Source organism: Myodes glareolus, chromosome 3 (genome assembly GCF_982192425.1).
Source record: "Myodes glareolus chromosome 3, mMyoGla1.1, whole genome shotgun sequence".
Lineage (NCBI taxonomy): Eukaryota > Metazoa > Chordata > Mammalia > Rodentia > Cricetidae > Myodes > Myodes glareolus.
This window is the reverse complement of record NC_142028.1, coordinates 77,224,347-77,251,582: the sequence shown is the minus strand read 5'-3', so window position 1 is coordinate 77,251,582 and position 27,236 is coordinate 77,224,347. Positions and strand designations below refer to the sequence as shown.

Here is a 27,236-nt window from a genome sequence, read left to right as displayed (position 1 = left end):
TCAGTACTTCTAGACAAAAATCTATCCACAATCCAAAGCTTACAACATACAGGAAACTCCTGAAGATTTAGATTACAGCATAGACCTCAGCCCAGTTGTTCCAGCCAAGTAGATCATGTACTGGAATAGCATTCTGAACAACTACAAATCCAATCAGCAAAGATCTTGTACTGATCATATCAAGTCAATTCTAACTGGAAAGATGAAGAAAAACACCTTAGGACTCAGAATATAACAATACAAAGTTGAAAGTCAGGATGAGCCCAAGCCTTAGTGACCAGCCCAGAGAAATAATTTGTGAGGAAAAACCAAAAAACACAAAAACAAAAAACTGTCATTTCAGCACAATGCCATCTGCACTCAACACTACTTTGACCCCAGGCTCTATGCTGCTCCAACAGTGGCCTTTGAAAGAGTCAGTGTAGCCGGGTGGTGATGGCACACGCCTTTAATCCCAGCATCGGGAGGGAGAGGCAGGCCTGTTCTACAAGAGCTAATTCCAGAACAGGCTCTAAAACTAGAGCAAAACCCTGTCTTGAAAAACTAAAACAAAAAAAGAGCCAGTGAGCCAGTGTAAGGCAGCTCAGTAATGGTCCATTCCCACTTCCTGCACTCAATGGGATGGCTGATAGCACCTCAACTAAATACCCAGAACTGACAGAACAGCTTGTCACTCAACCCCATATCTCACCAGTGAGGTACTCCAGGTAACCCAGAACCCTTCTTGTAAAAAAGTCAAGTATAATTCCAGAACAAAGATTTTTAATTAGCATATTTATTTTTTCTAAAGCAAAACTGCAGACAATATAACAATTCCAGTTATTGACATACTGCAACCTTACTATATACAGAACACTTTCTGCTCCAGATTCTTCCAGTTATCCACACCTCAATCTGAGCCTTTCCAGTCAGAGCTTGTGTCTCTGATTTAACATACCAACTGTTTTCCTCAGGAATCATTTCCCGTGTTTCCATCAGTTTTCCGGCATAGGATTATAGTCTTAATTGGAAACCAGGTGAAAGAAAATCGGTACAACCCGAGACCTGGCTCATATCCATCATCCATTTTCAGCACCAAGTACATTCCTGCCAGTTCTTGTTTGGCAGACCCCACCCCCCACCCCAATCCAGGAACAGCACCACTGAAAGTGCAAGACAATAGAATTCAGCCAAGTATTTGGAAGTAGAAACATAGCACCAGAAGATGGAAGGCTTCCAGCCACATTTGATCACCTAAGCATTAGATAGGAAGTGGGTTGTCCAACAGCAATATATACAGTAAATACATACACCAAAACAACTTAGTGCCCCAAGGCATATATATTTAAGAAAAAGTCATCAAAGCCTTAGCTGTTGCCTACAATCTTTATTGAAGTTATACAAAAAGAATCCCCAAAAGTGAAAAAATACATTATGTACAAAACCGCTTTCCCTTGGGAGAAAGGTTCTGTTCCCTCTTAACATGCAGTGCCTTCAACTGTAGCTGCAGTGCCTTCAACTGTAGCTGTAGACTCCACTGTCCCCTCTGCTGCTGCTGGGCTTTTAGCCTGATTCTCAGCCTAAAAGACAAAGAGCCTAGGTATAACTTAAGCCATCCCATGATGTATAACATAGCAGGCTTCAATCACAAGTAAACACAGCGGAGCTTGCACTTTTCTGTGAAACAAAACTACAAGATAAGACTGAAAAAGCCAGCAGTTCACATATTACATGGGAGGGATCAAATAGAAAGAACCAAATAGTCTTACCTTTCCATAATTCATGAAAAATCATAAAATCTGTCAGGGATTCATAAGCAAATTCATATTCCTTCTGTTAGTATACCATATGCACTTGGAAGGCCTGGCTTTCCAGCCCTGAAAGCAGCAGGTTAGGCCAAGTGGCCAAGTCTTAACACTACCCACCTCAGCCTCCATGTTTTCCACTTCGTGTCCACTGGAGACAGCATCCCCACTGCCTCCATTCAGCTCTGGCTCCTGCTTGGCTTTCTTTGCACCATCATTCCGGGGGCTCTCTTCTTCTGGTTTCCTCTGAAGATACAATTATGAAGGCCTCATATTTATCTTAAAAACACAAACTACAAAATAATCCCGTAATCCCCATGGTGCCCATATCCTGAACATCCTGACTCACAGCTCACTAGCTCTGCTCTCTAATTACAGGGCAATGCTGACCACTACACAGAGGAATAAACTGGTATGTCCCAGTGTATTTTATCTTAAAATTTCCCTAGTTGGGACACATGGAATTGGGAAGAGTGAGGGGTAGAGATCTAAAGAGTACAAATAGGTTACATACTTTCAGTCAGTAAACACAGAAGCGAAGATTTATCACTCAGGGAAAGAATTATTGATTGGGACTATTGGCAAGAGTGTCAACAGGCATGCTAAACCAGTCAGATTTTAAAATGTACCCATCTAATTAATTCTGTTTAGTTTTCCAAATAGCCCCAAGGCTAAGAAGCCATGAGTTTGCTATGTAAGGTATGCTAAGTGAAACAGTTCAAGTAAAGAATTCACTTTAAAAAAAAAAAAGATTTATTTATTTATTATGTACACAGTGTTCTGTCTGTCTATATGCTTGCTGGCCAGAAAATGGCACCATGTGATTGCTGGGAATTGAACTCAGGAAGAGCAGTCAATGCTCTTAACCTCTGAGCCATCTCTCCAGCCCAGAATTCACTCTTGAAAATGAGTGTTACACTGTGCCACTAAGAGTGGTGAGTCAATTATTGCTAGTGTATTATTTCAGACTTTCTACCCGCAAATGTAGACTGGAGAAAAGGTTAAAAAATACATGTAAATTTTACCTTCTTTCTGACAAGATGGGAAATATCAGTCACACAATTTGACGAGGAAGCACCATCTGTTGGTTTTCTATTGGCAATCTGGCAAAAATAAGTCTTTGTTATTAGCAATTTACAAAAACCTTATTTGAGTCAAAGTAGGCTTATTGAAGGAAACGCACACACACACACATACACACAATACACACCATGGAGACTGAGGTTCCTGCTCCACTAGCAGTGAAACCTGAAGAGGAGCTCTCTACCTGTGAGAAACAGACACAGTAAGTTACAGCAGAGAACCCCAGCTACCCAGGCTTACGTATCCACCAAGCAAGCACTTGATTGAAAGGTTTCAGTATCACCGGCAAGGTCTTCCACACAAAGACAAAACTAAACCCTTCATGTCCTATTCCCGACACAACATTCCCCAGCATGTCTGTGGCCAGGAATGGAGCCAGGCAATTTAGGTTTAAAAGACTCCATGACTTCAGCCTTTTCTATATGGTATTGTCAAGAATATTTTACAATACTTTAACATAGTATTTATGCTGAAAAGCAAAGAAATGCCGATGGCCACACAAAGTAACAGTGAGAGCTTTTAAACAAGTGTGTCTGCACATGGCATGCTTTCTACCAACTGTACTGTTTGATACAGGTGAGATGACCTCTCATTCTGATCAACTCCCTCATGGACAGTCAGGCAGTGCTGACACACACCTCTAATCCCGGCACTTGGGAAGCAGAGGCAGGCATATATCTAAGTTCAAGACCAGCCTGGTCTACAGAGTGAGGTCCAGGGCAGCCAATGTACCATGTTATTTAGAAAATTTCAAGAAAAAACTCAACAAACCAGAGTAGCTTTCAAGGCCAGTTCAGCTACATTCCCACTACGCTGAGACTCCTTTGCATCTTCTATCTTTTCTCTAATTTCAGGTAGCAGTTCTTTCAGCTCCTCAATTTCTTTCTCATATTCAGTAAATGATCCTTCAGCCTCCTTCATCTGCTCATTTAGTACAGCTACAAAGAACAGGCTTAAATCATTATTACCAAAAGGACCTTGTTTTCCCCCACAGTAAATTGTTGCATCATCTAAGCATAAAGTAGCTGCTGTTCACTCACCCATTCTCTTCTCAATGACTTCAATAGATTTGCCATACTGTGCTACTGCCTCATCATACTGAGAGTTGTAACCGTAGGCCAAACCCAACTGGTAGTGAGTCTCTGCAAGGAGACGGTCATGGGCTTCCAAATATTGTTCCTGGAGGCTTAAGCAAGCCTGGAACTCCTCCACAGCTTGGATATAATTCTCTAATAAAGACAAAACATCAAGAATTCAGAATTCAGTTCAGGAATGGAGTCTCATTTTACATTTCTATTTCTCCCTCCCTCCTACCTTTCTCTTCCTCTTTCCAAACAGGGTCTCCCTAATAGCTCTGGCTGGCCTAGAATTTGCTACATAGACCATGCTGGTCTTGAGCTCAAAGATCTTCCTGTCTCTATTTCCCTGCTAAGATTGGTTTAACTGTCAGATAAACCATTTTCAAGGCTGTTTCACTGCTCTAGGCACTGTAAGGAACTCAGACCTATTCTTCTGTCTATAGAAACAAGAGATTGGGGACATGGAAGTTAAGGAGACAGCAAAATTAGAAAATGCATTACCAGATTCAACACTAACTTCTCCAAGTTTAAGATGGGCTTGTGCAGCATAAAGCTGAGCTTCTTTTGTTTCTTGCCTAAAAAGAAAAGTAATTAGAAAAGCCTTAAAATTGATTGTCTAATCCTAAAGTGCTTTTGCATTTTCAACCACAAATCCACCTAAAAGCACCATGAGTTTTTACCTTTTAAAAATGATCTTTGCTAAATCCAGCATATCCCAGGCGAGCTCTAGGTTCCCAATCTCCTCCTCTTCGTTTTCTTGAAGAGACTGAAGTATATCCAAATCATTGGCATTAGGCAGAAGTACAAGACATCTTTTGTATAATTTACTTTCATTTAAAAGAGGAAAGTTTGTTGCAACTCAAAATGTAGGTCTTCTCCATAAAACCTACCAAATGGGCACCTAGTATATAAGGTCTCTATGTAAGTGAAATATAATCGTGATGATGCATTTCATTTTATGATGAATAAAGGATCACTATGCACTAATCAAGAACCTTTCTATACTAGTAAGTCATGGGCCTACAGTAACAAAGTTACTGAAGGAATAACAACTTACCTTGTTTTCAAGAACTGATTCATTTGTGTTTTCTTCAGCCTTGTCATTTTCTTTGTCTTCTTCCTCTGAGCCTTCAGTTTCTACAAGCAAAAATTCCTCAGTATTGAGATGTAAATAAAGGTATTTTCTACTTGGTCAGATTCTGATAAATTATCTGTCAACCTACATTCTAAGACAGAACAGGAAAGAGGCTAACCCACATCAGTTAGCATCTGATCTGAAGTTAAAATCAGAGGTTAACATCTAATTCAAATCTAAACTAGTCTATTCATCAAAATGTCAACAGTTTAAAGACTAAGGATTGTCTTTTCCAAGAATCTTGCATAAACTCAGACAAGTTTTACTCATTCATTGTAATAGTACACTGAAAGGACCAAAATCTAAATAATCCCAGTCCATTCACAATAGCCAAGAGACTAGCTGCCTTACAAGAAGCTATGGGGAAGAGACATATGTCTTCATCAACTCTCCCAAGAGCATGTCAGACTCTAGCAACAACAAAAAAACTAGGAATGAACAAGTCAGTTTCTTAAGATTTCAACATAAACCAGGTGTTGGTGGCGGATGTCTTTAATCCCAGCATTCATAAGTCAGAGGCAGGTGAATTTCTGAATTTGATTGAGGTCAGTCCAGTCTCCAGAGCGAGTTTCAGTACAGCCAGGGCATTTAAACATGTAGCCATACCTACACCTATTTTGATACACAGTCACAAGTCAGGACCAAGCTTTTATAAGATTATTGATAAGTCAACTTAAAACTCAAAATACCAGCTGTTTCAGTTGACACAATCATCACTTAAATTATGTATGTATTTAGCTAGTTGGGGATTTTTGTTGTTTTGTTTTTTTCTGGGTGTTGGCTTGTTTGTTTTGGCTTCTGAGACAGGATTTCTCTGTATAACAGCCCTAGCTATGCTGGAAATAGCACTTGTAAAGCAGCTGGCCTTGAACTCACAGAAATCTACCTCTGAGTAGTAGATCTCTGAGTAGATAGAGGTGTGCCTACCTCTATCTCCTGAATGCTAGAATGCAAGGTTTAAAGGTGTGTGCCTCTACTGCCCAGGCTTCTGTTTTTGTTGCTGCTGTTTTCTAAAATTTATTCACTCATTCATTCATTCATTTATATATGTTATATTATGTATGTAGTGTTCTGCCTTCAGGCCAGAAGAGGGAAACAGATCTCAATACAAATGGTTGTGAGCAACCATGTAGTTGCTGGGATTAAATTTAGGATTTCTGGAAGAGTAGCTAATGGCTGCTCTTAGCTGCTGAGCCATCTCTCGGGCCCCCTCCACTTTCTTCTTAAAGAAACAAAATCTTACTATATAGCTCAAACTAGCCCCAAAGACCAAAGATTGCAATCCGTCTGCATCTTCCTAGTAGCTGAGAATATATAGCTGGCAGCATGCTCAACTTTTTTTTGTTTTGTTTTGTTTCCTCCCAAGACAAGGTTTCTCTGTACCTTTGGAGCCTGTTCTGAAACTCACTCTGCAGACCAGGCTGGACTACAACTCAGAGCTCCAGATCCTCCTGTCTCCACCCCAGAGTGCTGGAATTAAAGGCATGAACCACCACCATGCATGCTCAACATTTTTAACTCCAACTAAAAGATTATAAAAGCCACCACTCAACAACCCATTATAGGAATGCCAACATGGAAAGTAAGTCTTAGCATCTCTTTTGTTGTTGTTTGAGACAAGGTCTAACTTTAGCTGTTCTTAAACTTGACGTGTATACCAGGCTGGCTTCAAGCCCAGAGACCTGGCTGCCTCTCCTGCTCATGTGCTGACTAAACACCTGTCCATAGTGCCTGTCTCAGCAATTTATCTGCAAATCAACACTGATTCATAATGACAATAGGCATAGAAAGAACATTCTTGTATGTTTCCAATTGGTAGTACAAACCAACAGTACCTGAACATTTGCAAATAATGACGTAGCTAACAACTATAGTTAAATCATAACTAACCAAAAGGTTCACAATTGTGTGTAGCATATGTCCAGAGACAAAAAGTCAGTGTCAGGTGCTTCTTCTACCACTTTCCACCTTATTTTCTGAGACAAGGTCTCTGAGACTGGAGCTCCACAACTAGCTAGTTATTAAGTTCCCAGAATACAAAAAGGCTCTCTTATTTGTTTCTGACTATGCAATTTAGTGCTTCTGAAGTAGAGCTACCAAAGCATTTTTTTAAAGATTTTTAATCGCGTGCGCACGCATGTGCACACACACAACACACACACACACACACACACACACCCCTGTGGAGGCCCAGAAAGATGCCCTGGAGGTGGAGTTACAGGCAGTTGTGAGGTGTCTACTATGTAGCTGAAAACCAAACTGGTCCTTTTCAAGAGCAGTATGTGCTCTTAACAACTAAGGGCTCCAGCTCCAGCGTTACCTTTTTCATGTAATAGTGCCCCGAAGTTTAGACTAGATTTATCTTAATGACTCCACCCATCCTCCTACAATAATCAAAGAGTACAGAAGTAGATACATGTACTCTCACAATACTGCTTAAAATTTTATATATTTATCTTTACTACCTAAAGATTTAATGAAAAGCTGGGTGATGGCAGCACACACCTTTTAATCCCAGCACTCAAGAGGCAAGCAGAGGGCTGGAGAGATGGCTCAGAGGTTAAGAGCACTGACGGCTCTTCCAGAGGTCCTGAGTTCAATTCCCAGCAACCACATGGTGGCTCACAGCCATCTGTAATGAGATCTGGTGCCCTCTTCTGGCCAGCAAGCATACATACAGACAGAACACTGTATACATAATAAATAAATAAATCTTTAAAAAAAAAAAAAAAAAAAAGAGGCAAGCAGATCTGAGTTTGAGGACAGACTGGTCTAAAGTGAGTTCCAGACAGAAACCGTTTCCAAAAACAAAACAGAACAAAACACAAAACAAAAAAAAAACCCCAACAACAAGTATTTAACCAAATCCAGGCATGGTGCCTCATGTAATCCCATGAAGTAATTCTCATGTAACCTCATGAGTTCCTTCCTCAAAAGCAAATAAATGATAATGTGGAATTCCTATACATAAATCAAATACCCACTAGATCAATTAGCACAAACAACCTGAGTAGAGCAATTTAAATTTTTGTTCACTTACCAACCACATCTAACATGACAATTAAAACACACCAAGAAGAGAATGGGAAAAAGAAAAGAACACATTGATTTATGAGTGATATTCCTATCCCACAAGTCGTAAAAAGTCTAGTACCATGAAACGGATTCCTATTTTCTTGTGCTGCTAGGATCAAACACAGACCTTTACTCATGCCAGACACGTATTCTACCACTCAGTGTCATTCCAGGCACCAGTGTTTTAACAGTGTGTAGAGATGTATATATGGGAATGTGGGTACACTTATGTTATGGCATCTATATAGGTCAGAGGATAGTCTTGGGTTGGGTCAGAGATCAGACAGGGTATCTGTCCTATGTTCCAAATTAGTTGTTTCACAAGCTTCTGGGAGTTCTGTCTATGGTTCCTTATCTCCCCTTAAAAGCACTGGTATTATAGATGTGAGTACATTCCCACTTTTATGTGGGTTCTGGGGATTCAAACTCAGGTTCTCACATGTAAGATGTGGACTAGCACTTTAATCCCAATACTTAGGAGACAGAGGCAGGCAGATCTCTGTGTGTTCAAGGTCAGCCTTGTCTACAGAGCTTGTTCCAGGACAGCTAGGGCTGTCACAAAAAGAAGCCCTGTCTTGGGGGGGATAGAGAGGGTGGACTAGAATTTCAGCCTTAAAGCCAGACTTACCCATCTCTCTTTATTAGGTATGATGGAGACTTCCTGCCTGTTCCCCCCTTCCATGCCTTATTTAGAAAATACAGAAAATTTTATCAGTCAAATAACACCTATTTATAGGCTGAAGATTTGGTTCAATAGTAGAGTGTTTGTCTAATACACATGATGCCCTGTGTTCAATCCTCAACATTAGGGGAGAAGAGGAAGAATCAAGACATCAGTGTTTTCAGAAACCTGAGGAATTCAATTCTCTGCTTTCTATTAAAGAAGTCCTGAAACTTAAGAAGCCCACCAGTACTAGAACTTGACAAGTTCACCCCTGGCTGTGTCGATGCTGGCTGGAGTGCAGGGAAGGACCTACATATAGGCAGATGCTTATCAGAAAGGTCAAGTCTTAAAGATGGATCATTAAAAATCTGCAACTTAAGACAACTCTCAAAATAGTCTAGCAATTACACAAAAAAATGAATTGAAATACACCTGTAAATAGATAACTTTTGAAACAGTCTAACAATTATACAAGATATTAATTGAAATAAGACCTGTAGTCATTAATGCCCATGTTAGATGAAATTTACATATACAGTAGAATCCCCAACTGAGCACAACTCAAGTCAGACGTGCCAATTAGTAATTAGAGGCATAAAAATTCTGATAAAATTGAAATAGGATTAAGCCACTAACACTATAGTTGGTTAGCAGCCAAAGCAAGCATTAAATAAGGAAGGAAAGCAACAAGAGATAAATAGCTAAGTACTTTGCTATCTCTTTTCCCTGAAAAAGGGGTGGGATACACTACAGACATTCTTGTGAATAACCTCTAAACATTTCTATAATCAAAATGTGGAAAGGGCACAAGAATGCTAACTGCCTTCATTTGTTTAAATGGCATGCCTGCTTAAGTGTACCAATTCAATGGATTCTACTGCTCTGTTACTACTTCCTACAGCACATAAGAGAAACCATGTGAACAGTAAGTTAAAAAACCCAAAGGCATGCAAGTTAACATCCATTCAGCATTCTCTGCCAGCCTAACCTATTAGTTCCCTACCTATCCCACAATCCATTTCTAATCCACCCTTCATATCGCCTCATTGGCTAGTATGGCACAAGTTACAGAGAGCTAGCCAAATTTCAGAAATCAAAAGATCTACATTTTAACTAGTAAAAATATTAGTTACCAACCAGCTAAAGACTTGTTGTTCATGATTTAACTTGCTAAACCTATCACCATATTCTTAAATTAGCCCCGTTTTCATTTAGACCTTTCCTAAAGTAATCCTTTCCTAATCCAAAGGCAGACTGAAAATCCTGAATGGAAGGCTGACTTTTACCAATGATTAGTGAGTCAAATCTAGAATGGACTCCACCCACTGCAGCTCTAGTGTATCCCGGTTACCTTCACCCTCTTTCATCTGTTCGTCTCTCTCTTGTGTCTCTTCATTAGCAGCTATCTTAAATTTGTCTTCAGGTGCTTTCTCCGTGGCCCTCTGGGCTACCTTGGTCTCAACCCCATCTCCAGCTGCCTCAGACTCTTCTACAGGTAGCATAGCTTCCTCCTGTTCAGGAACCAGCTCTGCCTTCATCTCCTCTACACTTGAACCATCTTTAGTCTCTGTCAGTCTTTCTGAAGAAGTCTGTGGTTCACTAGGAGTCTGATCTCCTACAGCTGATGGTCCATCAACTGAACCATTGTTCAAAAGAACTGTAATCTCCTGCCCTGGCTTCTCAGAGACATCTGACCCAGCCTCTGCAGCCACCGCTGGTGACACTTCATCTTGCCCTGACAGTTGCTCAGGAACAGCCGTTCCTAGTTCACTCTCAGAGGAAGCTACCTGATCCTTTGGTTCCTCCCCACCCACGCCCATCGACTTGACTGCGGGATCTACTGTTTCAGCTTCTCCCTTCATGGCAGTGCCCTGCTTCTCTGGAGCCCCAATAGGCTGATCTTCTGAAGTTTCTTTTGCCTTTTTTTCTATGCTCATTATTTCCTCTCCCTCCTTCTCCAGAAGCACTGTTTCTCTGCATTCTTTATTTTGAACATAAGCTCCAGAAATTGATTTTCCTTTCTCAGCACACAATGATGCCTGTTCTGTCTTCCCAGAAGTGACCTCAGCTTCATTCAGTTCTGGTATTGCTGCTTCTTTTGCCTCTCCAGAGGATTCAGTTAACTGCTTTGAAGTCGATTCAACTTTTTCCTGTAGCTTCTCTGCAGGCTCACTTATATCCATATCTTCTCTTCCACCCTTCTCCACTTCACTTTCCTGTTCTGTATCAGTTTCAGGCTTTGACAGAGACTTGCCTTCTGCTTTTTTGGCTTCTTTTTCTCCCATGGCGTCATAAACCTGTTCTCTCAACTCTTCCCTTGCTTCCTCTACATGGTTAAAGAACATGAAGCATAAACATGTCTCTGATTTAATAATAAAAGCATAAATGGAAACTAGAAATGCATTCCCTTTAAACCCTCAAATAGCCTGGCTAAGATTTAGCAGGTGCCCCCGTAAGAAAAGCAAAGGGAGAATCCAAGTTAGCAAAGCAACATACTGCAAAAGAAATCAAACCTCGTTAGATAGAAACTGCATGTATTCACTTCAAGTAATCTGATTACCAGTTAGGGAAGACATGTCAACCTTTCCTTACTCTCTTCAACATATTTATTTGATCTGTAAAGCTCTAACAGCCAAACTCAGAAAATATTTAATTTTCTAAGATGCATAAAACACAAAAGTGCTCCAAGGACTCCTATATTAAAATAACTGGGCTATGCAACATGATTTTAAAAATAAATATGCATCAGAAAAGTAATGTTCTTAATATTTAAATATACCAACTTAAATGATGGTTATTAGATAAATTTAGTGACTGTCTTAGAGAGGCTATCACTTTAATAATAGCCTACACCTATTGCACCACCCCAAGAATAGCCTACACCTATTGCATCAGTCCAAGTACCTTTGGAGAGACTACCAACATAAGGACCCTATTTCTATAACTTATTTAAAGGAACCATAGGTCGTCGCATCTCTTGAATGCAGCATGCAACTCTACATACCATCTACATTATCATTATTTTCAACCAAAGATTCATCTTCTATTTTTTCTTCTTCCTCTTCTACATGTACTCCTTCCAAGGCATTTCCCAGCACTCCATTCTCCATTCTACAAGAAGAAAACGCACAAAAGTATAACTAGTTCCTAACAATGTATTTCAACATGGAAAAAAGGCAAAAAAAAAAATAATCAAGTAAAAAGAAAACAAAACTACATATTCAAACCAGGAGTAGTAGTTCTACAAGTTCCAGGCTAGCCAGGTCCACAAAGTGAGACTAGTCTTTAAAAATAAGGGGATGAGGGGCCAGGGGAGATGGGAAAGCAGTGCTGCTCTTCTGAGTTCAGTTGTTAACCCTCACAACAGATGGCTCACAAATCTAACTCCAGCCCAAGGGGATCTGAGGACGCTAGCCTAGAAGAACACTTGCACACATGTGCACATACCCACACTTACATCAAATTAAAATAAGAAAAAAAATCTTTGTCACATGCCTTTAATCCCAACACTCAGGAGTCAGTATCAGGCAATTCTCTGGTATCTAAGACCAGCCTGGTCTACACAGTGAACACCTTGTAATAGTTTGAATGAAACCCACCCCCCATAAGCTCATGTTAGGCTCATAGCTTGATCCCCAGTTAGTAGAGGTATGGCTTGTTGGAAGAGGACTGTTACTAGGGGTAACATTCTCAATTTACTCTCTCCACCTCAAGGTTGTTGCCTCAGTTCTACGCTTTCAGATAATTCTCTAGTGCCATGCCTGCTGGTCTGCTGTGACGCTCCCTTCCATGATAGTTATGGACTCACCCTGGGACATATGTATTATACTCCCAAGGCTCAGGGGACACCAAGAAGAGGCACAAGGAATGTGTGATTGGAAATGAAGGGTGGGGACATAATTTCCAGATATAAGACAAGAACACTCTTCTGCTCTCCAGCAACTGTAATCGCCTATGCAAGATGGCCACAGGACTGAGCCTGCGAGCAACTTGGTCAGGGAAAATGGGAAGGGCTCATGAAGCTTCAGCCTTACTTGAAAATTTTTAAATATACTGACAACAACTGGTAGGAAGCCAAAGACATTTCCTTTAGTGTGCAACCACTGATAAACTACCCTCTTGCCTATAAACAAACCTAATGAAACTAACTGGTAGCACACAACAAAGTACAGGAAGTAGGGGCACAGCTGGGAATAAGAGTATTAACACAAATGGGAAGGGCATGAGAGGGTAAACGAGGGTAAAAATAATTGAACTATATATATGATGATTATGTAAGAAAAAGTCCTAATTAAACCCATTATTATGAAGAATTAAAATACTCATTTCTTTGTTTATCAGGGACATACTATTTCCCAAATATCACATCCAATCCCATTTCTCTAAAGGGCCAGTGTTCTGTCAACATTTTCACACCAAGTCATTAAGTGTTTTTGAATAATCACAAAATTAAGAACATAAGAGAACTACTATATGTAAAGACTGATCATTCATCATTTTATATGGCCTCAAATATTTCAGTCATGTTAGTAAATTTCTTGAGTGGTTTCCAAGAACATTAATAGTAAGTCCTTTTAACTGCAGAGAAAAACAATGGCTTGGAACAGGGTCACTGTTAGGCTTAGGCTGCCCTTAAACTTAATCCTCCTGTTTTAGCCTCCCCAGGTATTGAGAAATTCACAAATGTGGAATCATAACAAGCAGAAATTTCTCCTTACTAGACACTTTCATGTACTCCTTATTGTCCTCCATACAGTCCTTATTGAGTTTTGAGCCAGCTCAGAGTACTTCTGAATGTTCATGACCATGTATTAAACTCTGATCAACCATTAACTATTATTGAAAGTATCATTGTTTCTACTAATTCAAAACCTCAAAATTTCATTCTTTGCACAAACAATTTTAGCCAACAAGGAAAGCTTCAAATTTTTTTTAATATTTAATTTATTTATTATGTGTACAATGGCACCAGACCTCATCACAGATGGTTGTGAGCCACCATGTGGTTGCTGGGAATTGAACTCAGGACCTTTGGAAGAGCAGGCAATGCTCTTAACTGCTGAGCCATCTCTCCAGCCCTGGAAGCTTCAATTTTTAAACAGACCAAAGTGATATAAAATATTTTAAAAATGATATAAAATATTTACAAAATGAGGCTTTCCAAGACATACCTGGCCAACTCCAAAAGTGACTTCCCATAAAAAAAGAAGGCTTCACCACATTCATTAGCTGTTTCTCCATACTTCTTACCTCTATAAAGAAAGTAAATACCTAGTCTGAACATTGTTTATTGCTAGTTAACACATGATGTTAATGTTACATGTTCTTCACACATATATAATGTATATTTTAAGTACCACCAACCAGGTATTTTATAATAGGTATTCCTCCTGCCACACTACAAATATCACTGTGAACCAGAACAGTTATAAGACCTTTCATTGGAACTTACATGATAAAAAAAGAATCATGAAAAGTTATACTGAAATGAAGACTATTGTTTTGGGGTTTGTTTTTTTCCCTATAATTTACTTTTATTTTATGTTCTTCACTGGTGTTTCGCCTGCAAACACAACAGTTTCTTTAAAAAAAAAAAAGTAATCAGAGATCTCTAAGCCAAGCGATGGTGGTACAAACCTTTAATTCCAGCACTTGATAGGCAGAGGCAGAAGGATCTTGGTGAGTTTAAAGCCAGCCTGGTCTATAAGTTCTGTAGACCCAATCATATTTTAATTGAACCCAATCATATTTTAAATAATAAAGAGTAAAAATAAATTGTGTCTTTTTTCTTTTATTGGTGTTCAAGACAGGGTTTCTATGTGTAACCCACACTGTCCTGGAACTCACTCTGTAGACCAGGCTGGTCTCAAATTCAGAGATCCACCTGTCTCTGCCTCCTGAGTGCTGGGATTAAAGGCATGCACCACTATTGCCTGGTTTTAATCGTCTTCTTAATCAGTAATGACTAGAACAAAAATCACCTTACTCAGGAAAATTACTGAAATTACGAAGTGATACTTAGGCTTAGAATTACAAGAAAAACTCCACCATGGGAAGTAAAGAGCCAAAGTTGTGGTTCAGAAGATTAGACACATATATTAGACAAGTACTCTACCATTTAACTATATCCTTAGTCTTCATTCTTCCTCCCCATAGAAAAACTTTTAAAGGTTGGTTGGCAATATAATACTGTTTTATAATAGAACATATACTTACAAAAGACTAGCTGCTTCCTGGAATGCATTAACCGCCGATGGAATGTCCCCCATTACCAGATGTTTCTGTCCTAATCCCAATAGTTTCTTAGCTTCACTATCCACATCCAAACTGCAAGAAAAATATTTTATTCAGTAACAAATATTATTTAAACCAACTCACTGAATACAATTTTACATTTAAACCATAACAATATAAATTTTTAATTTTGGACTGCTATGGAAGACCTAGCAAATTAATCGGACATGATGATAGGTAATCCCAACATTCTAGTGGCAAAAAGGCAGGATGACTGAAAATGAGGCCAGCTTTAACTATACACCAAGATCTACGTTAGAAGGGAAAAAAACAACTTAAGTCATACTTATTTACCACTATCACAAAAAGAAAAGGCTAGGTTGTGCATGTGAAGGGTGGCAAGTGGCATACAACTTTAATCACAGATCTCTCTGTGAGTTCAAGGTCAACCTGTTCTACAGAGCTAGTTACTGAACAGCCAAGGCTACCAGTGAAACCTTGACTCAAAAAATCAAAATAGGCACAAATAAGAAATTAGAGGGGGCTGGAGAGATGGCTCAGAGGTTAAGAGCACTGACTGCTCTTCCAGAGGTCCTGAGTTCAATTCCCAGCAACCACATGGTGGCTCACAGCCATCTAAAATGAGATCTGGTGCCCTCTTCTGGCATGCAAGCATACATGGAGGAATGTTGTATATATAATAAATAAATAAATCTTTAAAAAAAAAAAAGAAGAAGAAATTAGAAATGCAACAGTCACAAATGCTTTACAAATGTTACAATATATGTTATTATATACAACAAAAAAGGAGCCACTTAAGGAATCCCAAAGTCATACAAGTTTACTAGCTAAAGAAAAAATTAACCAGAAAGAAAGAGAGAGAGAGAGAGAGAGCGCGAGCAAGCGCCGGGTAGTAGTGGTACACTCAGGAGGCAGAGACAGGTGGATCTCTGACTTTGGAACCAGAGTTCCAAACAACCAGGGTTAAGAGAAACCACATCAAAAAAAAAAAAAAATCAACCAACCAAAACAACAAAACAGAAAGGTTGAGGACAGATGTTAACTATGCTTTCCTATATGTACAAAGCTCTAGGTTCCATCTCTATAACTATATAAACAAGACATTGTCATAGATACCTATAATATCAGAACTCAGGATATAGAGATAAGCCTAGTTATCAGACTTCATCTAAAAACAGAAAGATGGTGTGGTGGCACACAACTTTAATCCCAGTACTCACAAGGCAGAGGCGGCCTAGTTCTATGATTGGAGGCCAGATTGGTCTACATAGTTCAGAGGAGCCAAAGCTATAAAATAAGTCTGTCTTAAAAAAGGGGGGGGGGGGCAGAAGGGAGGCTCAGCAGTTAAGTGCCTAATCTTGCAGAGGTCCCAGATTCAGTTCCTAGCACCCACATGGAAGTTTACAACCATCACTAACTCCAGTTCCAGGGAATGCAATGCCCCTTTCTGACTGTGCTAGCACATAGTACACGTAATATACAAAGGCATTTTTTTTTTTTTGGTTTTTCAAGACAGGGTTTCTCTATAGCTTTGGAGCCTGGAACTCTACTCTGTGGACCAATCTGCCCTGAACTAAAGAGATCCGCCTGTCTCTGCCTCTGGGAATGCTGGGAGTAAAGGCATGCAGGAGCCACCACCATTCAGCAGCAAAACAATTTAAATTAAAAAGAGGAAGGAAGGAAGGAAGGTCAAAGCATGTAGTTTGACTTGGAAATACAACTCAGTGAAACTCAGTTAAAACCTTTTCTTGGCATGCGTGAGGCTCTGGATTTAATCAAGTCCCTATACCACAAAAAAAAAAAAAAACACTTAGGTAGAAGATGGTGATTAAGGTAAGACATTACGGGGGAAAAATAGGACATTATGGTATAAAGCATAAAATAAAAAGAACAGACCAGAACACAAAATAGATCCACACAATTTAGGCAATTAAAATCTCGACAAAGAGGGCTGGAGAGATGGCTCAGAGGTGGAAAGCACTGGCTGCTCATTCCCAGCAACCACATGGTGGCTCACAAACATCTGTAATGAGATCAGGAACACTAATAAATCTTTTTTAAAAATCTTGACAAAGGTCCAAACAATCAATAGGAAATGTGTAATCTATAATCTGTATAGCAAATAATCCTGAAGTAAAAAACTGATAGTTTTTTTTTTTTTTTAAAAAAGTAGGGATCTGGAGAGTTAGCTTAGGGGTTAAGAGAACAGATTGTTCTTCCATAAGATCCAGGTTCAATTCCCAGCACCCACATGGGTGCAGCAAAATTAGTGCCTTCTTCTGCCCTGCAGAATCTTGAATGTATGTAGGGCATAAGCTCATACAGCCACTCAAACACATACACTGAAAAGATAATTAAAAAAATAAAAACCAAATCTTAAATAAATAATCCAAAATTCATCTCACATCTTAATACAGAAATTAACTTTAAGGGTGGCTCAGTAGGTAAAAGTGCTTGCCTCCATGCCTGGAAACTTAAATTCAATCCCTAGCATTCATACAAAGAAAATGAGAAATTCATAGAAGCTGTTATGGGACCTCCACCACACTCCACCACCCATGCTGTGGCATTTACAAATTCATATGTACACATATATAATGTTTAAAAAAAAAACACAAAGTAGAAGCCAAGTTTGGTGGAGGAAGATCTCTAAAAATTCAAGGCTAGCCAAGTCTAGTGAGTCTTATCTTAAAAAATAAAAGATGAAGGACAGATATACCTCAGTTGATAATGTTTGCCTAATAAACAAACACAAAAAGCCCTGGGTTTGATCTCAAGCAGTGCATAAAGCAGGTAGGATGGCATATGTCTCAGGAGTTGAAAAACAGAGGCAAGAGAATTATAAATTCAATGTCATCACAGGAAATAATGGGAGACTGAGGCAAACCTATGTTACATGAAAACCCTCTCTATCAAAAACAAAACAACAACAACAAAAAAAAAAAAACACTAAATAAATAGGAAGCTGAGCTGACTGGCAGTGTCACATGCCTTTTATCCCAGTGCTTGGAAGGTCATCCTCAGCTACATAGCAAAGTAAAGACCACCTTAGGACAGATATAAGATACTCATTAAAAAGGAAGAAAAAAAAAGATGGGGTAGTGGTGCATACTTGTAATTTCAGGGCTTAGTAGAAAAGAATGGGGAATGGGTCTCACTAAATGCACAGAAAGGCCATAAACTAAAGCTAAACCAATTAATCTTCCTGTTTCAACCCCTAGAATAACTAGAAATACAGCTCAAACCACATTTTTTTTAAAAGTCACCTCCAGCTTCACCAGAACATTTTTAAAATATTGGAATATTGTCAAATTCACTATGGTCAAAAATACTTTACAAAATCTTAAATTATTTCTAAGTCTTACTGCTGTTGCTTTTGAGACAGCGTCTCTTGTAGCACAGGATAACTCCTGTCTCAGGATTCCATATGCTGGGTATCCTAGCTACTTGAGAAACCCTGCCTTTTAAAAAAAAAAAAAAAAAAATCAAACAAAACAGCAACAACAACAACAAAACAAACAAAAAAACTGAGCACACCTTTAATCCCAGCTTTTGGGTGGCAGAGGCAGACAGATCTTTATGAGTTCGAGATCAGCTGGGTTTACAGATCAAGATCAAGTTCCAGGATAGGCAGGGCACCCAAAGAAACCCTGTTAAGGGGAAAAACAAAAACAAAACTAGCTTACCATGAGTCTGTGGACAAACCAAAGAGAACACTAGCAGTCTTGTCATGGTTCCCTCTCTGATTCCTCTTATTGATGGACCTTGAAGTATTAGGCCAAATCCTTTCTTCCCCAGGTATCTTTTAGTCAATGTTTTATAATAATCACTATAACCAATCCTCAAAATCTTAATTTTCATTTACCTCAAAATCTATCACTAGCAACAGATACTGTCAGTTGATTCCCATAAGGAATGTTCTCATTTTGAACAAAATGTCTTCAAATATCCAGGTATTTTTCAATAATCTGCTAGCCATTCATAGTGGTCATGGTGGCATAAGTCTTTATGTCAGAAGGATACAAGTGTACTTACCACCGTTTATATTAGCACCAATGGTTGAATGATGAAAGAAGCAGATTTTATAAAAATGATCTAAATGAACCCGGCTTGGTGGTGCATGCCTTTAATCCCAGCAGAGGCCAGCCTGGTCTAGAGTTCCAGGACTGCTAGAGTTGTTACACAAAGAAACCCTGTTTCAAAAAAAAAAAACCACTAGGAAGAAAGGAAGAAAGGGGGGGAAGGAGGAAGATTTTTTTAGGAAGAAAAAGAAAATCTAAATGAATCCCTAAAAAGGATCCTTAGAGGCATCCAAGAAGAAGACGTGAAGGACCAAAGGTACAGTTCCAGTAGTATTTGACTACTATGAGTTAAGGCAGTCAGCAAACTACCCTCAGTTATATTACTTCACTTCTATCATGACCATAATTATGATCATAATTGTACCATATAATCTCACCTCTCCATTTTATCTGCAGAGGTAGAAGGAGCAGGGGCATCTTCAATTCTGCAATGAAGAATAAAAAGAAAAAAAATAGAAGTTACTTTAAGCTTGAATGTAAAGTCAGAAGAACAGAAAAAATATAAAAGTTTTTATGTTTTAAACAACCAGTATAAAGCAAGTATTACTGACTCACATGCATTATTAAATTCAATTCTTGGGTCAATAAGATGGCTTATTAGCTAAAGTCACACTTGCTCCCAAGCCTGACAACACAGTTTGATCACTGGAATCTCCACAGTAAAATGGTCCACTCAAGTTGACCTCCATTCACGTGTTCCCCTTAATGTTACACAAAACAATAACATAGCTTAAAAACTAAAACAAGCCCAACAGTGGTGGTGCACGCCTTTATCCCAGCACTCAGAAAGCAAAGTAGGAGACACAGCCAGACAATCTCTGTGGGTTTCAGGCCAGCCAGATCTATATAGTGAAACTGTCTCAAAAATAAATAAAATTGGGCTGGAGAGTTGGCTCAGTGGTTAAGAGCATTGCCTGCTCTTCCAAAGGTCCTGAGTTCAATTCCTGGCAACCACATGGTGGCTCACAACCATCTGTAATGAGATCTGGTGCCCTCTTCTGGCCTGTAGGCATACACACAGACAGAATATTGTATAAATAATAAATAAATATTTAAATAAATAGGTAAAATTTAATCCTAAACCACTTAAGTAAACAGCAACTTTACAACAAGAATCAGAAAATAAAAACAGGCTCAATTTAAAAGGTAGTACCTTCAGGTACAGAAAAAAAAAAAAGGCTATGTACCAGATCCTTTTTGATCCTTATGTACAAACTCTGCAACAGCTAGTTATACTAGGCAAAGTCTTAGACATTGAAGTAAGTGCTTGAAGTAAGTGCTCTACCACTGACCTACAAATCCTCCAGCACTAAGGATTACTTGACTATGTTGATCCAATTGTACAGGGATAAAGTTTTCTTTTCTGGTTTTTGAAGATAAGAGTTTCCCTGCAGAAAAGAACTGCCTGCCTCTACCTCCCAAGTGCTGGGATTAAAGGTGTGCACCACCAACACCCCGCTCAGGTACAAATTTATTGACTACCATGGTTAAAGGACTAGGTTTTAAATTATTTCCAATATGTAAAAGATGATCTTTTTTTTTTATGAAATAGAAGACATGTCACAGGGTGATGTCAGAATGTGCTGTAATTTCTAAATACCCTTAAGCTTTGTACATAAAACACTACTAACTCGCTGGGCAATGGTAGGGCACACCTTTAATCCCAGCACTCGGAAGGCAGCAGCAGACGAATCTCTGTGAGTTTGAGATCTGCCTGATCTACATAGTTCCACAGGCTACAAAGCTACAGAGAAACCCTGTTCAAAAACAAAACAAAACAAAACAAAACAAAAAAACAAAAAAAACAAAACCCAACCCACTATGAACTCATATGCCACCCAAGTGCTGGGATTAGTTAAAGTGTTTGCTACCACACCAGGCCCTAAAACTTAATTTTATATGTTTTTAAGTGACTGATACTTAGTATTACTAGGACAGGCAAGTAATTTAGCAGGCTTTGGTGCCTCATGCTGTAAACCCAACATTCAGGAGGTAGAGGTGGAAAGATTATATAAGGAAAAAAGAATATGTTGAGTCAACAAGATGGCTTGCTGTGCAGGCCTGATAATCGAAGTTTGAATCCCCAGAACTTATTTCTGGAAGTTATCTCGGAACAAATGAGTGCTGTAGCACCAAACTTAAACACATACTATATAACTAGTATTTTTCAAAAATATACTTGTTAAACAAATTATGAAGCCATGTGTGGTGGTCCTTGCTTTTAATCCCAGCAGTTGGGAAACAGAGGCAAACCTATCTCGGATTCTTGAGTCCAGCCTCATCTACACTGTGAGTTCCAGGACGGCCAGGGCTATGCAATAAAACCATGTCTCAAAATAAAACAGATTTCTAGGAATATACCTTTTTGGTTATCAAAGTAAGTGAAGCTAATAGTGGATGAACAAAATTTACATATTTATAATACACACGCTTGGGAGGCTGAGGTAGAAAGACAACTAAATTTTTTTTTCTTGGTTTTTCGAGACAGGGTTCCTCTTTCTCTGTAGCTTTGAAGCCTGTCCTGGAACTAGCTCTTATAGACCAGGCTGGCCTCAAACTCACAGAGATCTGCCTGCCTGTTCCTCCCCAGTGCTGGGACCACCACCTGGCTGAAAAGCAACTAAATTTGACAACAGTATGGATAGTATGATATAGAGCTTAAGGCCTCTTGGGGACACAATAAGACAATCTCAGAAATAAAAAAAAAAGAAAAGAAAAGAAAAGAAAAAGGAGTGGCGGGCTGTGTCCCACCACCCAGCTAGCTCAGTCGGTAGAACATGACAGTCTTAATCTCAGGTTTTACATGGAGTTAGTCGACCACATTGGGCGCCACTCTGTAATATGAAGGAGCAGCGGGCTATGTTCTGCTGCCTGGCTAGCTTAGCCCCAAAATAATTACACAGAAACTGTATTCATTTAAACACTGCCATTATTTCTAGCCTCATATTGGCTAACTCTCACATCTTAATCCATTTCTATTTAATCTGTGTATCACCACGTGACTGTGGCTTACCGGGAAAGTCTTGCTTCTTCCCAGTATTCTGTTCTTCTACTCTGCCCACCTAAGGGCTGCCCTATCAAAAGGCCAAGGCAGTTTTCTTTATTCAACCAATGAAAGCACATAGAATGAAGACCCTCCTACACCATATATGTACTATTTTCATTTCTGTTGCTATGATAAACAACCCTAATCAGGGGCTGGAGAGATATCTCAGTGCTTAGGAGTTCTCTCCAGAAGAACTAGGTTGCATTTCAGTATCCATAAGGTGGCTCAAAAATCATCCAAAACTCCAGTTCTAGAAGAGGATCTGAAGATCTCTTCTGGTATCCTCAGGCACATAATGCACATACATACACACAAGTGAAACACTTATACACATAAAAATTTTAAAAAAAACAACACACACCCATAGCTGAGCTGCAGTAACACACACCTTTAATCCTAGCAGCACTCAGGAGGCAGAGGCAGATGGGCCTGATCTACAGAGTGAGTTCTAAGACAGGGACACACAGAAAAATCCTATTTTGAAAACACACACACAAAAAAACAAACTACCCCACCAACACTAGTATCAGGAAGTTTATTTTTATAGTTCATCACATCATCCCACAGTTAACAGCACAAAGGAAAAATGTACCTACACTGCCTGCTGCTTACTTGCTACTGAGCTAGCCCTCTCTACTTTACAGACCCAGGCCCTAAAACAATGGAACGGGGCCACCAAAAACAGGCAAGATTTTCTCACCTGAACATTTAAGACAATACACTAGGCATACACAAACCAATCTGTACTAGATAATACCTCGCTGAGACTCCCTAAGTGATTCTAACTGAAAACCAGACCGGTAAGGAAACAGCTAACAGAAATATGTAAGTTTCATAAACTGTTTTACTATACTATACTTATAATGGGAAAGGGGAAGAGGGAAACAGTGTCCATGTCACTACACACAAAACAAGTTTGTGAAGCTAGTTCTCTTAAATTTAGTTGGGTTCCTGGATGGAACTGAGATCAAACTTGCATAGAAAACACTTTACCTGTTATGTCATCTCTCTAGTCATCCCTCATAAAATCTTAAATTCAATCATTCTGGAGTACTTAAATGAAAACACCGCCATCATATGGAAAAAGACTAAGAGACTAAACAAGTAGGAACCAATAGCTAGAAATTTAGAAATTAAAAAAAAAACTTTCATTTCTTTTTCTTAGACATAAAACTCACTCTGGGCAGCAAAATGGCTGGCTGGTAAAGGCATTTGCCAGGCTAGAGAGATGGTTCAGCTTTTAAGAGAGCACAGGCAGGTTCAGTTCCCAGCATCTACATGGTGGTTTATAACTGTAACTGCAACTCCAAGAGATTTAACACTCTCTTCTGGCCTTGAATAGCATACAGTAACAGAAACTCACATATTAGAAAAAAAGAAAGAAAAAGAAAAATTGGGGACTTTGGTTTCCTAGTTCCCCCTCTGCTTTGCAGGTCTTCCTCTCACTGTGCCCGCTATATAAAACCCTTCTCAAAAATAAAGGCTTGTATGCTGTCAAGTGTGACATCAGAATTCAAGTTGCAAGCTTCACAGAAGATAACTGATCTGAATCCCACATAGGTACTGTGGCAGAAAAGCTATACGTACACAAATAAATTTTAAAACATTAGCCAGGCGGTTAAGGAACGCATCTTTAATCCCAGCATTCAGGAGCCAGAGGCAGGCAGATCTGAGTTCGAGGCCAGCCTGGTCTACAAAGGGAGTTCTAGAACAGTCAGAGTTGATCACAGATAATCCCTGTCTCAGAAGAAAGAAAAAAAAAAAAACCCTACAGCACACCCAATACATACTATTGCTATGCTGTAGTTCAAAACCTGTTTGTGGTAGGGCAGCAGTGGTGGTGCATGCCATTAATCCAAATACTTGTGAGGCAGAGAGGTAAAACCCTATCTCAAAAAACAAAATCACAGGGGGCTTGAGAGATGGCTCAGTGGTTAAGAGCATTGCCTGCTCTTCCAAAGGTCCTGAGTTCAATTCCAGGCAACCACATGGTGACTCACAACCATCTGTAATGAGGTGCATTCTTCTGGCCTGCAGAATATTGTATACATAATAAATAAATAAATATTAAAAAAAAACACAACAACAAAAATGTGTGGCGGGAGAGGGAGGTAGGCAGCGTGCTGCAGGCCCTTAATTAGAGCACTTGGGCGGCAGAGGCAGGCAGAACTCTTGAGTTCAAGGCCATCCTGGTGTACAGAGCAAGTTCCAGGGCAGTCAGGAATGCTTGACAGAAAAACCTTGTCACACAAAAACAAACAAAAATAAATAAAAGTTTGAGGCTTTTTTTTATAAGTGAGCATATAATTTTCTACATATAGCCTGTCAGAAAGCTGGGAATTACTTCACCAGTGGCCAAAGTTTGACTGGATACAAATGACATGAAAAATTCTGTGATGAGATTCAACTGAAGACTTCATACATGCTAGGCAAACCAAACGAGCTACATCCCCCAAACTTTAAAGTATTGGAAGGATGAGGATCCCCAATGTAATTAACAGCTGTTCAGGAAGCACCATAAAGAGATTACTTTTGTAATAAATTCTACAGAATTAGCAAATCAATTTACTCTGGTCATAAGCAATCAATGAGAAAGCAGGAAATGGGAATCTAAAATTAAAACTGCAGTTCCCAAATTACTGAGTGAGTGGTCTGAAAACCACTGCTTTTCAAGAACCCACTAGGAAAAGAATCAAAAGGTGATAGGTAGGTTGGGCAAAGTTAAGTTAATCTTTGGTAAAACTGTACTAATTAAAACGTCAACTAAAGGGGCTGGAGAGATGGCTCAGTGGTTAAGAGCATAGGCTGCTCTTCCAGAGGTCCTGAGTTCAATTCCCAGCAACCACATGGTGGCTCACAACCATCTGAAATAAGATCTGGCGCCCTCTTCTGGTGCACGGGCATACATGGAGGCAGAATGTTGTATACATAATAAAAATAAATAAATCTTAAAAAAAAAACAAACGTCAACTAAAATACCTAACCTACACCAAAACCACTCACAAAAATCTCACAGCTACCTTTATTTTTCGAGAAGCAAAACTTCTAAAATATACAGGAACGAAAACATAGTGGCAGGCACCTAAAGAAAGACAAGGGAAGGTTGGCAAATAGGACCTACTGCATGTAAAACATGCTTCCTCCAAATGACGGGTGTTTCTGTGCACTAACCAAAAAGGGCTCACGTTTATTAGCACTGTGAAGCTCTCAAAGCAATTATTACTTCTTTGGGGTCCTTACCCTTAGCAGACTCATCTACCAAGTAACACTGCGAAGGCGGAAAGCTCCACGTAGCCCTACCTAAGACCTCAGAGTATGAAAACGCCCCCCCTGAAGCAAGCAAATCTCAGACCAACACGCGGAAAACCTAAAAAATCACGCTTCCCAGTCGAGGCTGTGGGTGGCGCAGCGTCAGCCCCGTGGCGACCCTCGGATTACGGCCTTGTGACCGGAGTCCCGGAGAAACTTCACTGCGCACCAGCCGAGGCACGAGCCGCTCAAACCCCAAACAATGGAGTTTTCCCGCCTCCTCGAGGCTCCGCCCCCTTCTCGGGAGCTCAGGGCTTGGAACGCACGCGTGCAAAGCCCCGCCCTCCCCGAGGCCCAGCCCACTTGCGCGCTCCGGTCCAAGCCTCAATCCTCGTGTGTGGGATTTTTTTTTTTTTTTGGCGCCAAATCTGTTGGTCATTTTCTAGGTTCCTCTACCGACTCTCAACACAGGCTCACGCAAGGCGTGCGCGGAAAGCGAGGGCTCAAGAGCCGAGCGGCGGCGGAGGGCCCCGCCTCCCCACCGGCAGCCCCGGGCCGGGAGAGGAAGAAAAGGGGCAGGCGATGGAGCCAGCCGCCGCTGCCCCCGGCAAGATGGCGGCCGCGGAAAGCCGGGCAGGGGGCGCCAGCCACCGCCGTCCCCGCCGGCCGCCAGCTTCTCGGACGCGGGGCTCCCGCACCGACGTGCGGGTGTTGCGGGGACGGCGGCTGTCCACCCGCCGGTCTGTCCCGCCCGCCAAGCCCAGTCCCGGCTCTCCCCGCCGACTGGCCAGTGCCTCCCGCTCGCCACAGTCCGGCTTACTTGTCAGCGGAAACCAGCTCCCCGGCGATGGCAGCAGTGGCTGTGGACTCTGTGGCCATCGTTCCCCTGAGGTGACAGGCCGGTGGGCAGAACACTGCCTGTGAAGACAGCAGAAGACTCAGGGCAGCGAAGACTTGGTCGGGGACAGAAAATGGCAGATTGGAGACCCCGCGCGGTTGGGGCCCTCTTATATAGCAGGGCCTCTTGCCCCGCCCATCCACTTCCGGATCCTCCCCCTCGGGTTTAAAGGGCCAGGACTCAAACCCTTCCGTCACAAGGACACTTCGCCGCCCAAATCGGCTTTCCAAAAAAAAAAAAAAAAAAGTAAAGAAAAAGAAAGAATGAATGAAAGACAAACAATAAAAACTTCCTGTGCCTGTAGCTAGTCGTGTTAGAAGCCCCAGAATCTTGGCACTACAACTTCTGACGGAGTCAGCCTAGAAAGCTCCCACATTACGTGGAGGCAGTGAGTCTGCGGCTGTGGAAAGAATAGCCGAGGGTTTCCGTCTGGCGGGGATACCCGAGGAGGTTACGGATCTTCTCTGTGCTCTCTCAGTCTTAACGGATGGAAACGCAAGAGCCGAGCACGAGTACAACAGCAACGGCTAGAACTGACCAGAGAGACTCGTGGCTCGGAGCCTCAGCAACTACTGACGAATGAGGATGCTGGTCTAGGATTGGCTACAGATGAATCTATCGCGCTAGATTCAAAACTGCGAGGGGCAAAGGCACACGGCTGTTTCCTCCTTCCTCTAGATCCACCCACTTTGGTTGGCCCAATCCAGGGATGCCGTCATCGCACACCCTCCCCATATCTCAGGACTGAGTTAGCTGAATCCTCCTGCATTTAACACACTTTAAACCTTTTACTTATTTCTTTCATATGAAAGAGACAAGGACTCACAGAGACCAGCCTGCCTCTGTCTCCCAAGTACTGGGGTTACAGATGAACAACACCATATCC

General features: G+C 40.6%; 1 protein-coding gene across 4 annotated transcripts; it reads right to left on the bottom strand.

Moving 5' to 3' along the window:
* Positions 1 to 755: 755 nt before the first annotated feature.
* On the bottom strand, positions 756 to 26,847 carry Nasp (nuclear autoantigenic sperm protein). Of its 4 annotated transcripts, none has more exons than XM_087904705.1 (16): positions 26,649 to 26,847; positions 26,273 to 26,370; positions 19,535 to 19,582; positions 15,037 to 15,147; positions 13,992 to 14,072; positions 11,825 to 11,931; positions 10,172 to 11,146; positions 5,004 to 5,083; positions 4,627 to 4,712; positions 4,448 to 4,521; positions 3,908 to 4,096; positions 3,639 to 3,805; positions 2,995 to 3,051; positions 2,810 to 2,887; positions 1,905 to 2,030; positions 756 to 1,559 (listed from the first exon to the last, which is right to left on the bottom strand). In XM_087904705.1, exons 2-16 carry the CDS (start codon positions 26,329 to 26,331, stop codon positions 1,458 to 1,460), a joined length of 2,340 nt encoding a protein of 779 aa, XP_087760831.1. In that variant the 5' UTR covers positions 26,332 to 26,370; positions 26,649 to 26,847; the 3' UTR covers positions 756 to 1,457. The 4 variants fall into 4 exon arrangements, with proteins under 4 accessions (XP_087760831.1, XP_087760833.1, XP_048299909.3 ...); XM_087904707.1 differs by lacking the exons at positions 26,273 to 26,370; positions 26,649 to 26,847 and adding exons at positions 18,613 to 18,725; positions 19,111 to 19,268; XM_048443952.3 differs by lacking the exon at positions 26,649 to 26,847 and having other exon boundaries at positions 26,273 to 26,484.
* Positions 26,848 to 27,236: the final 389 nt, after the last annotated feature.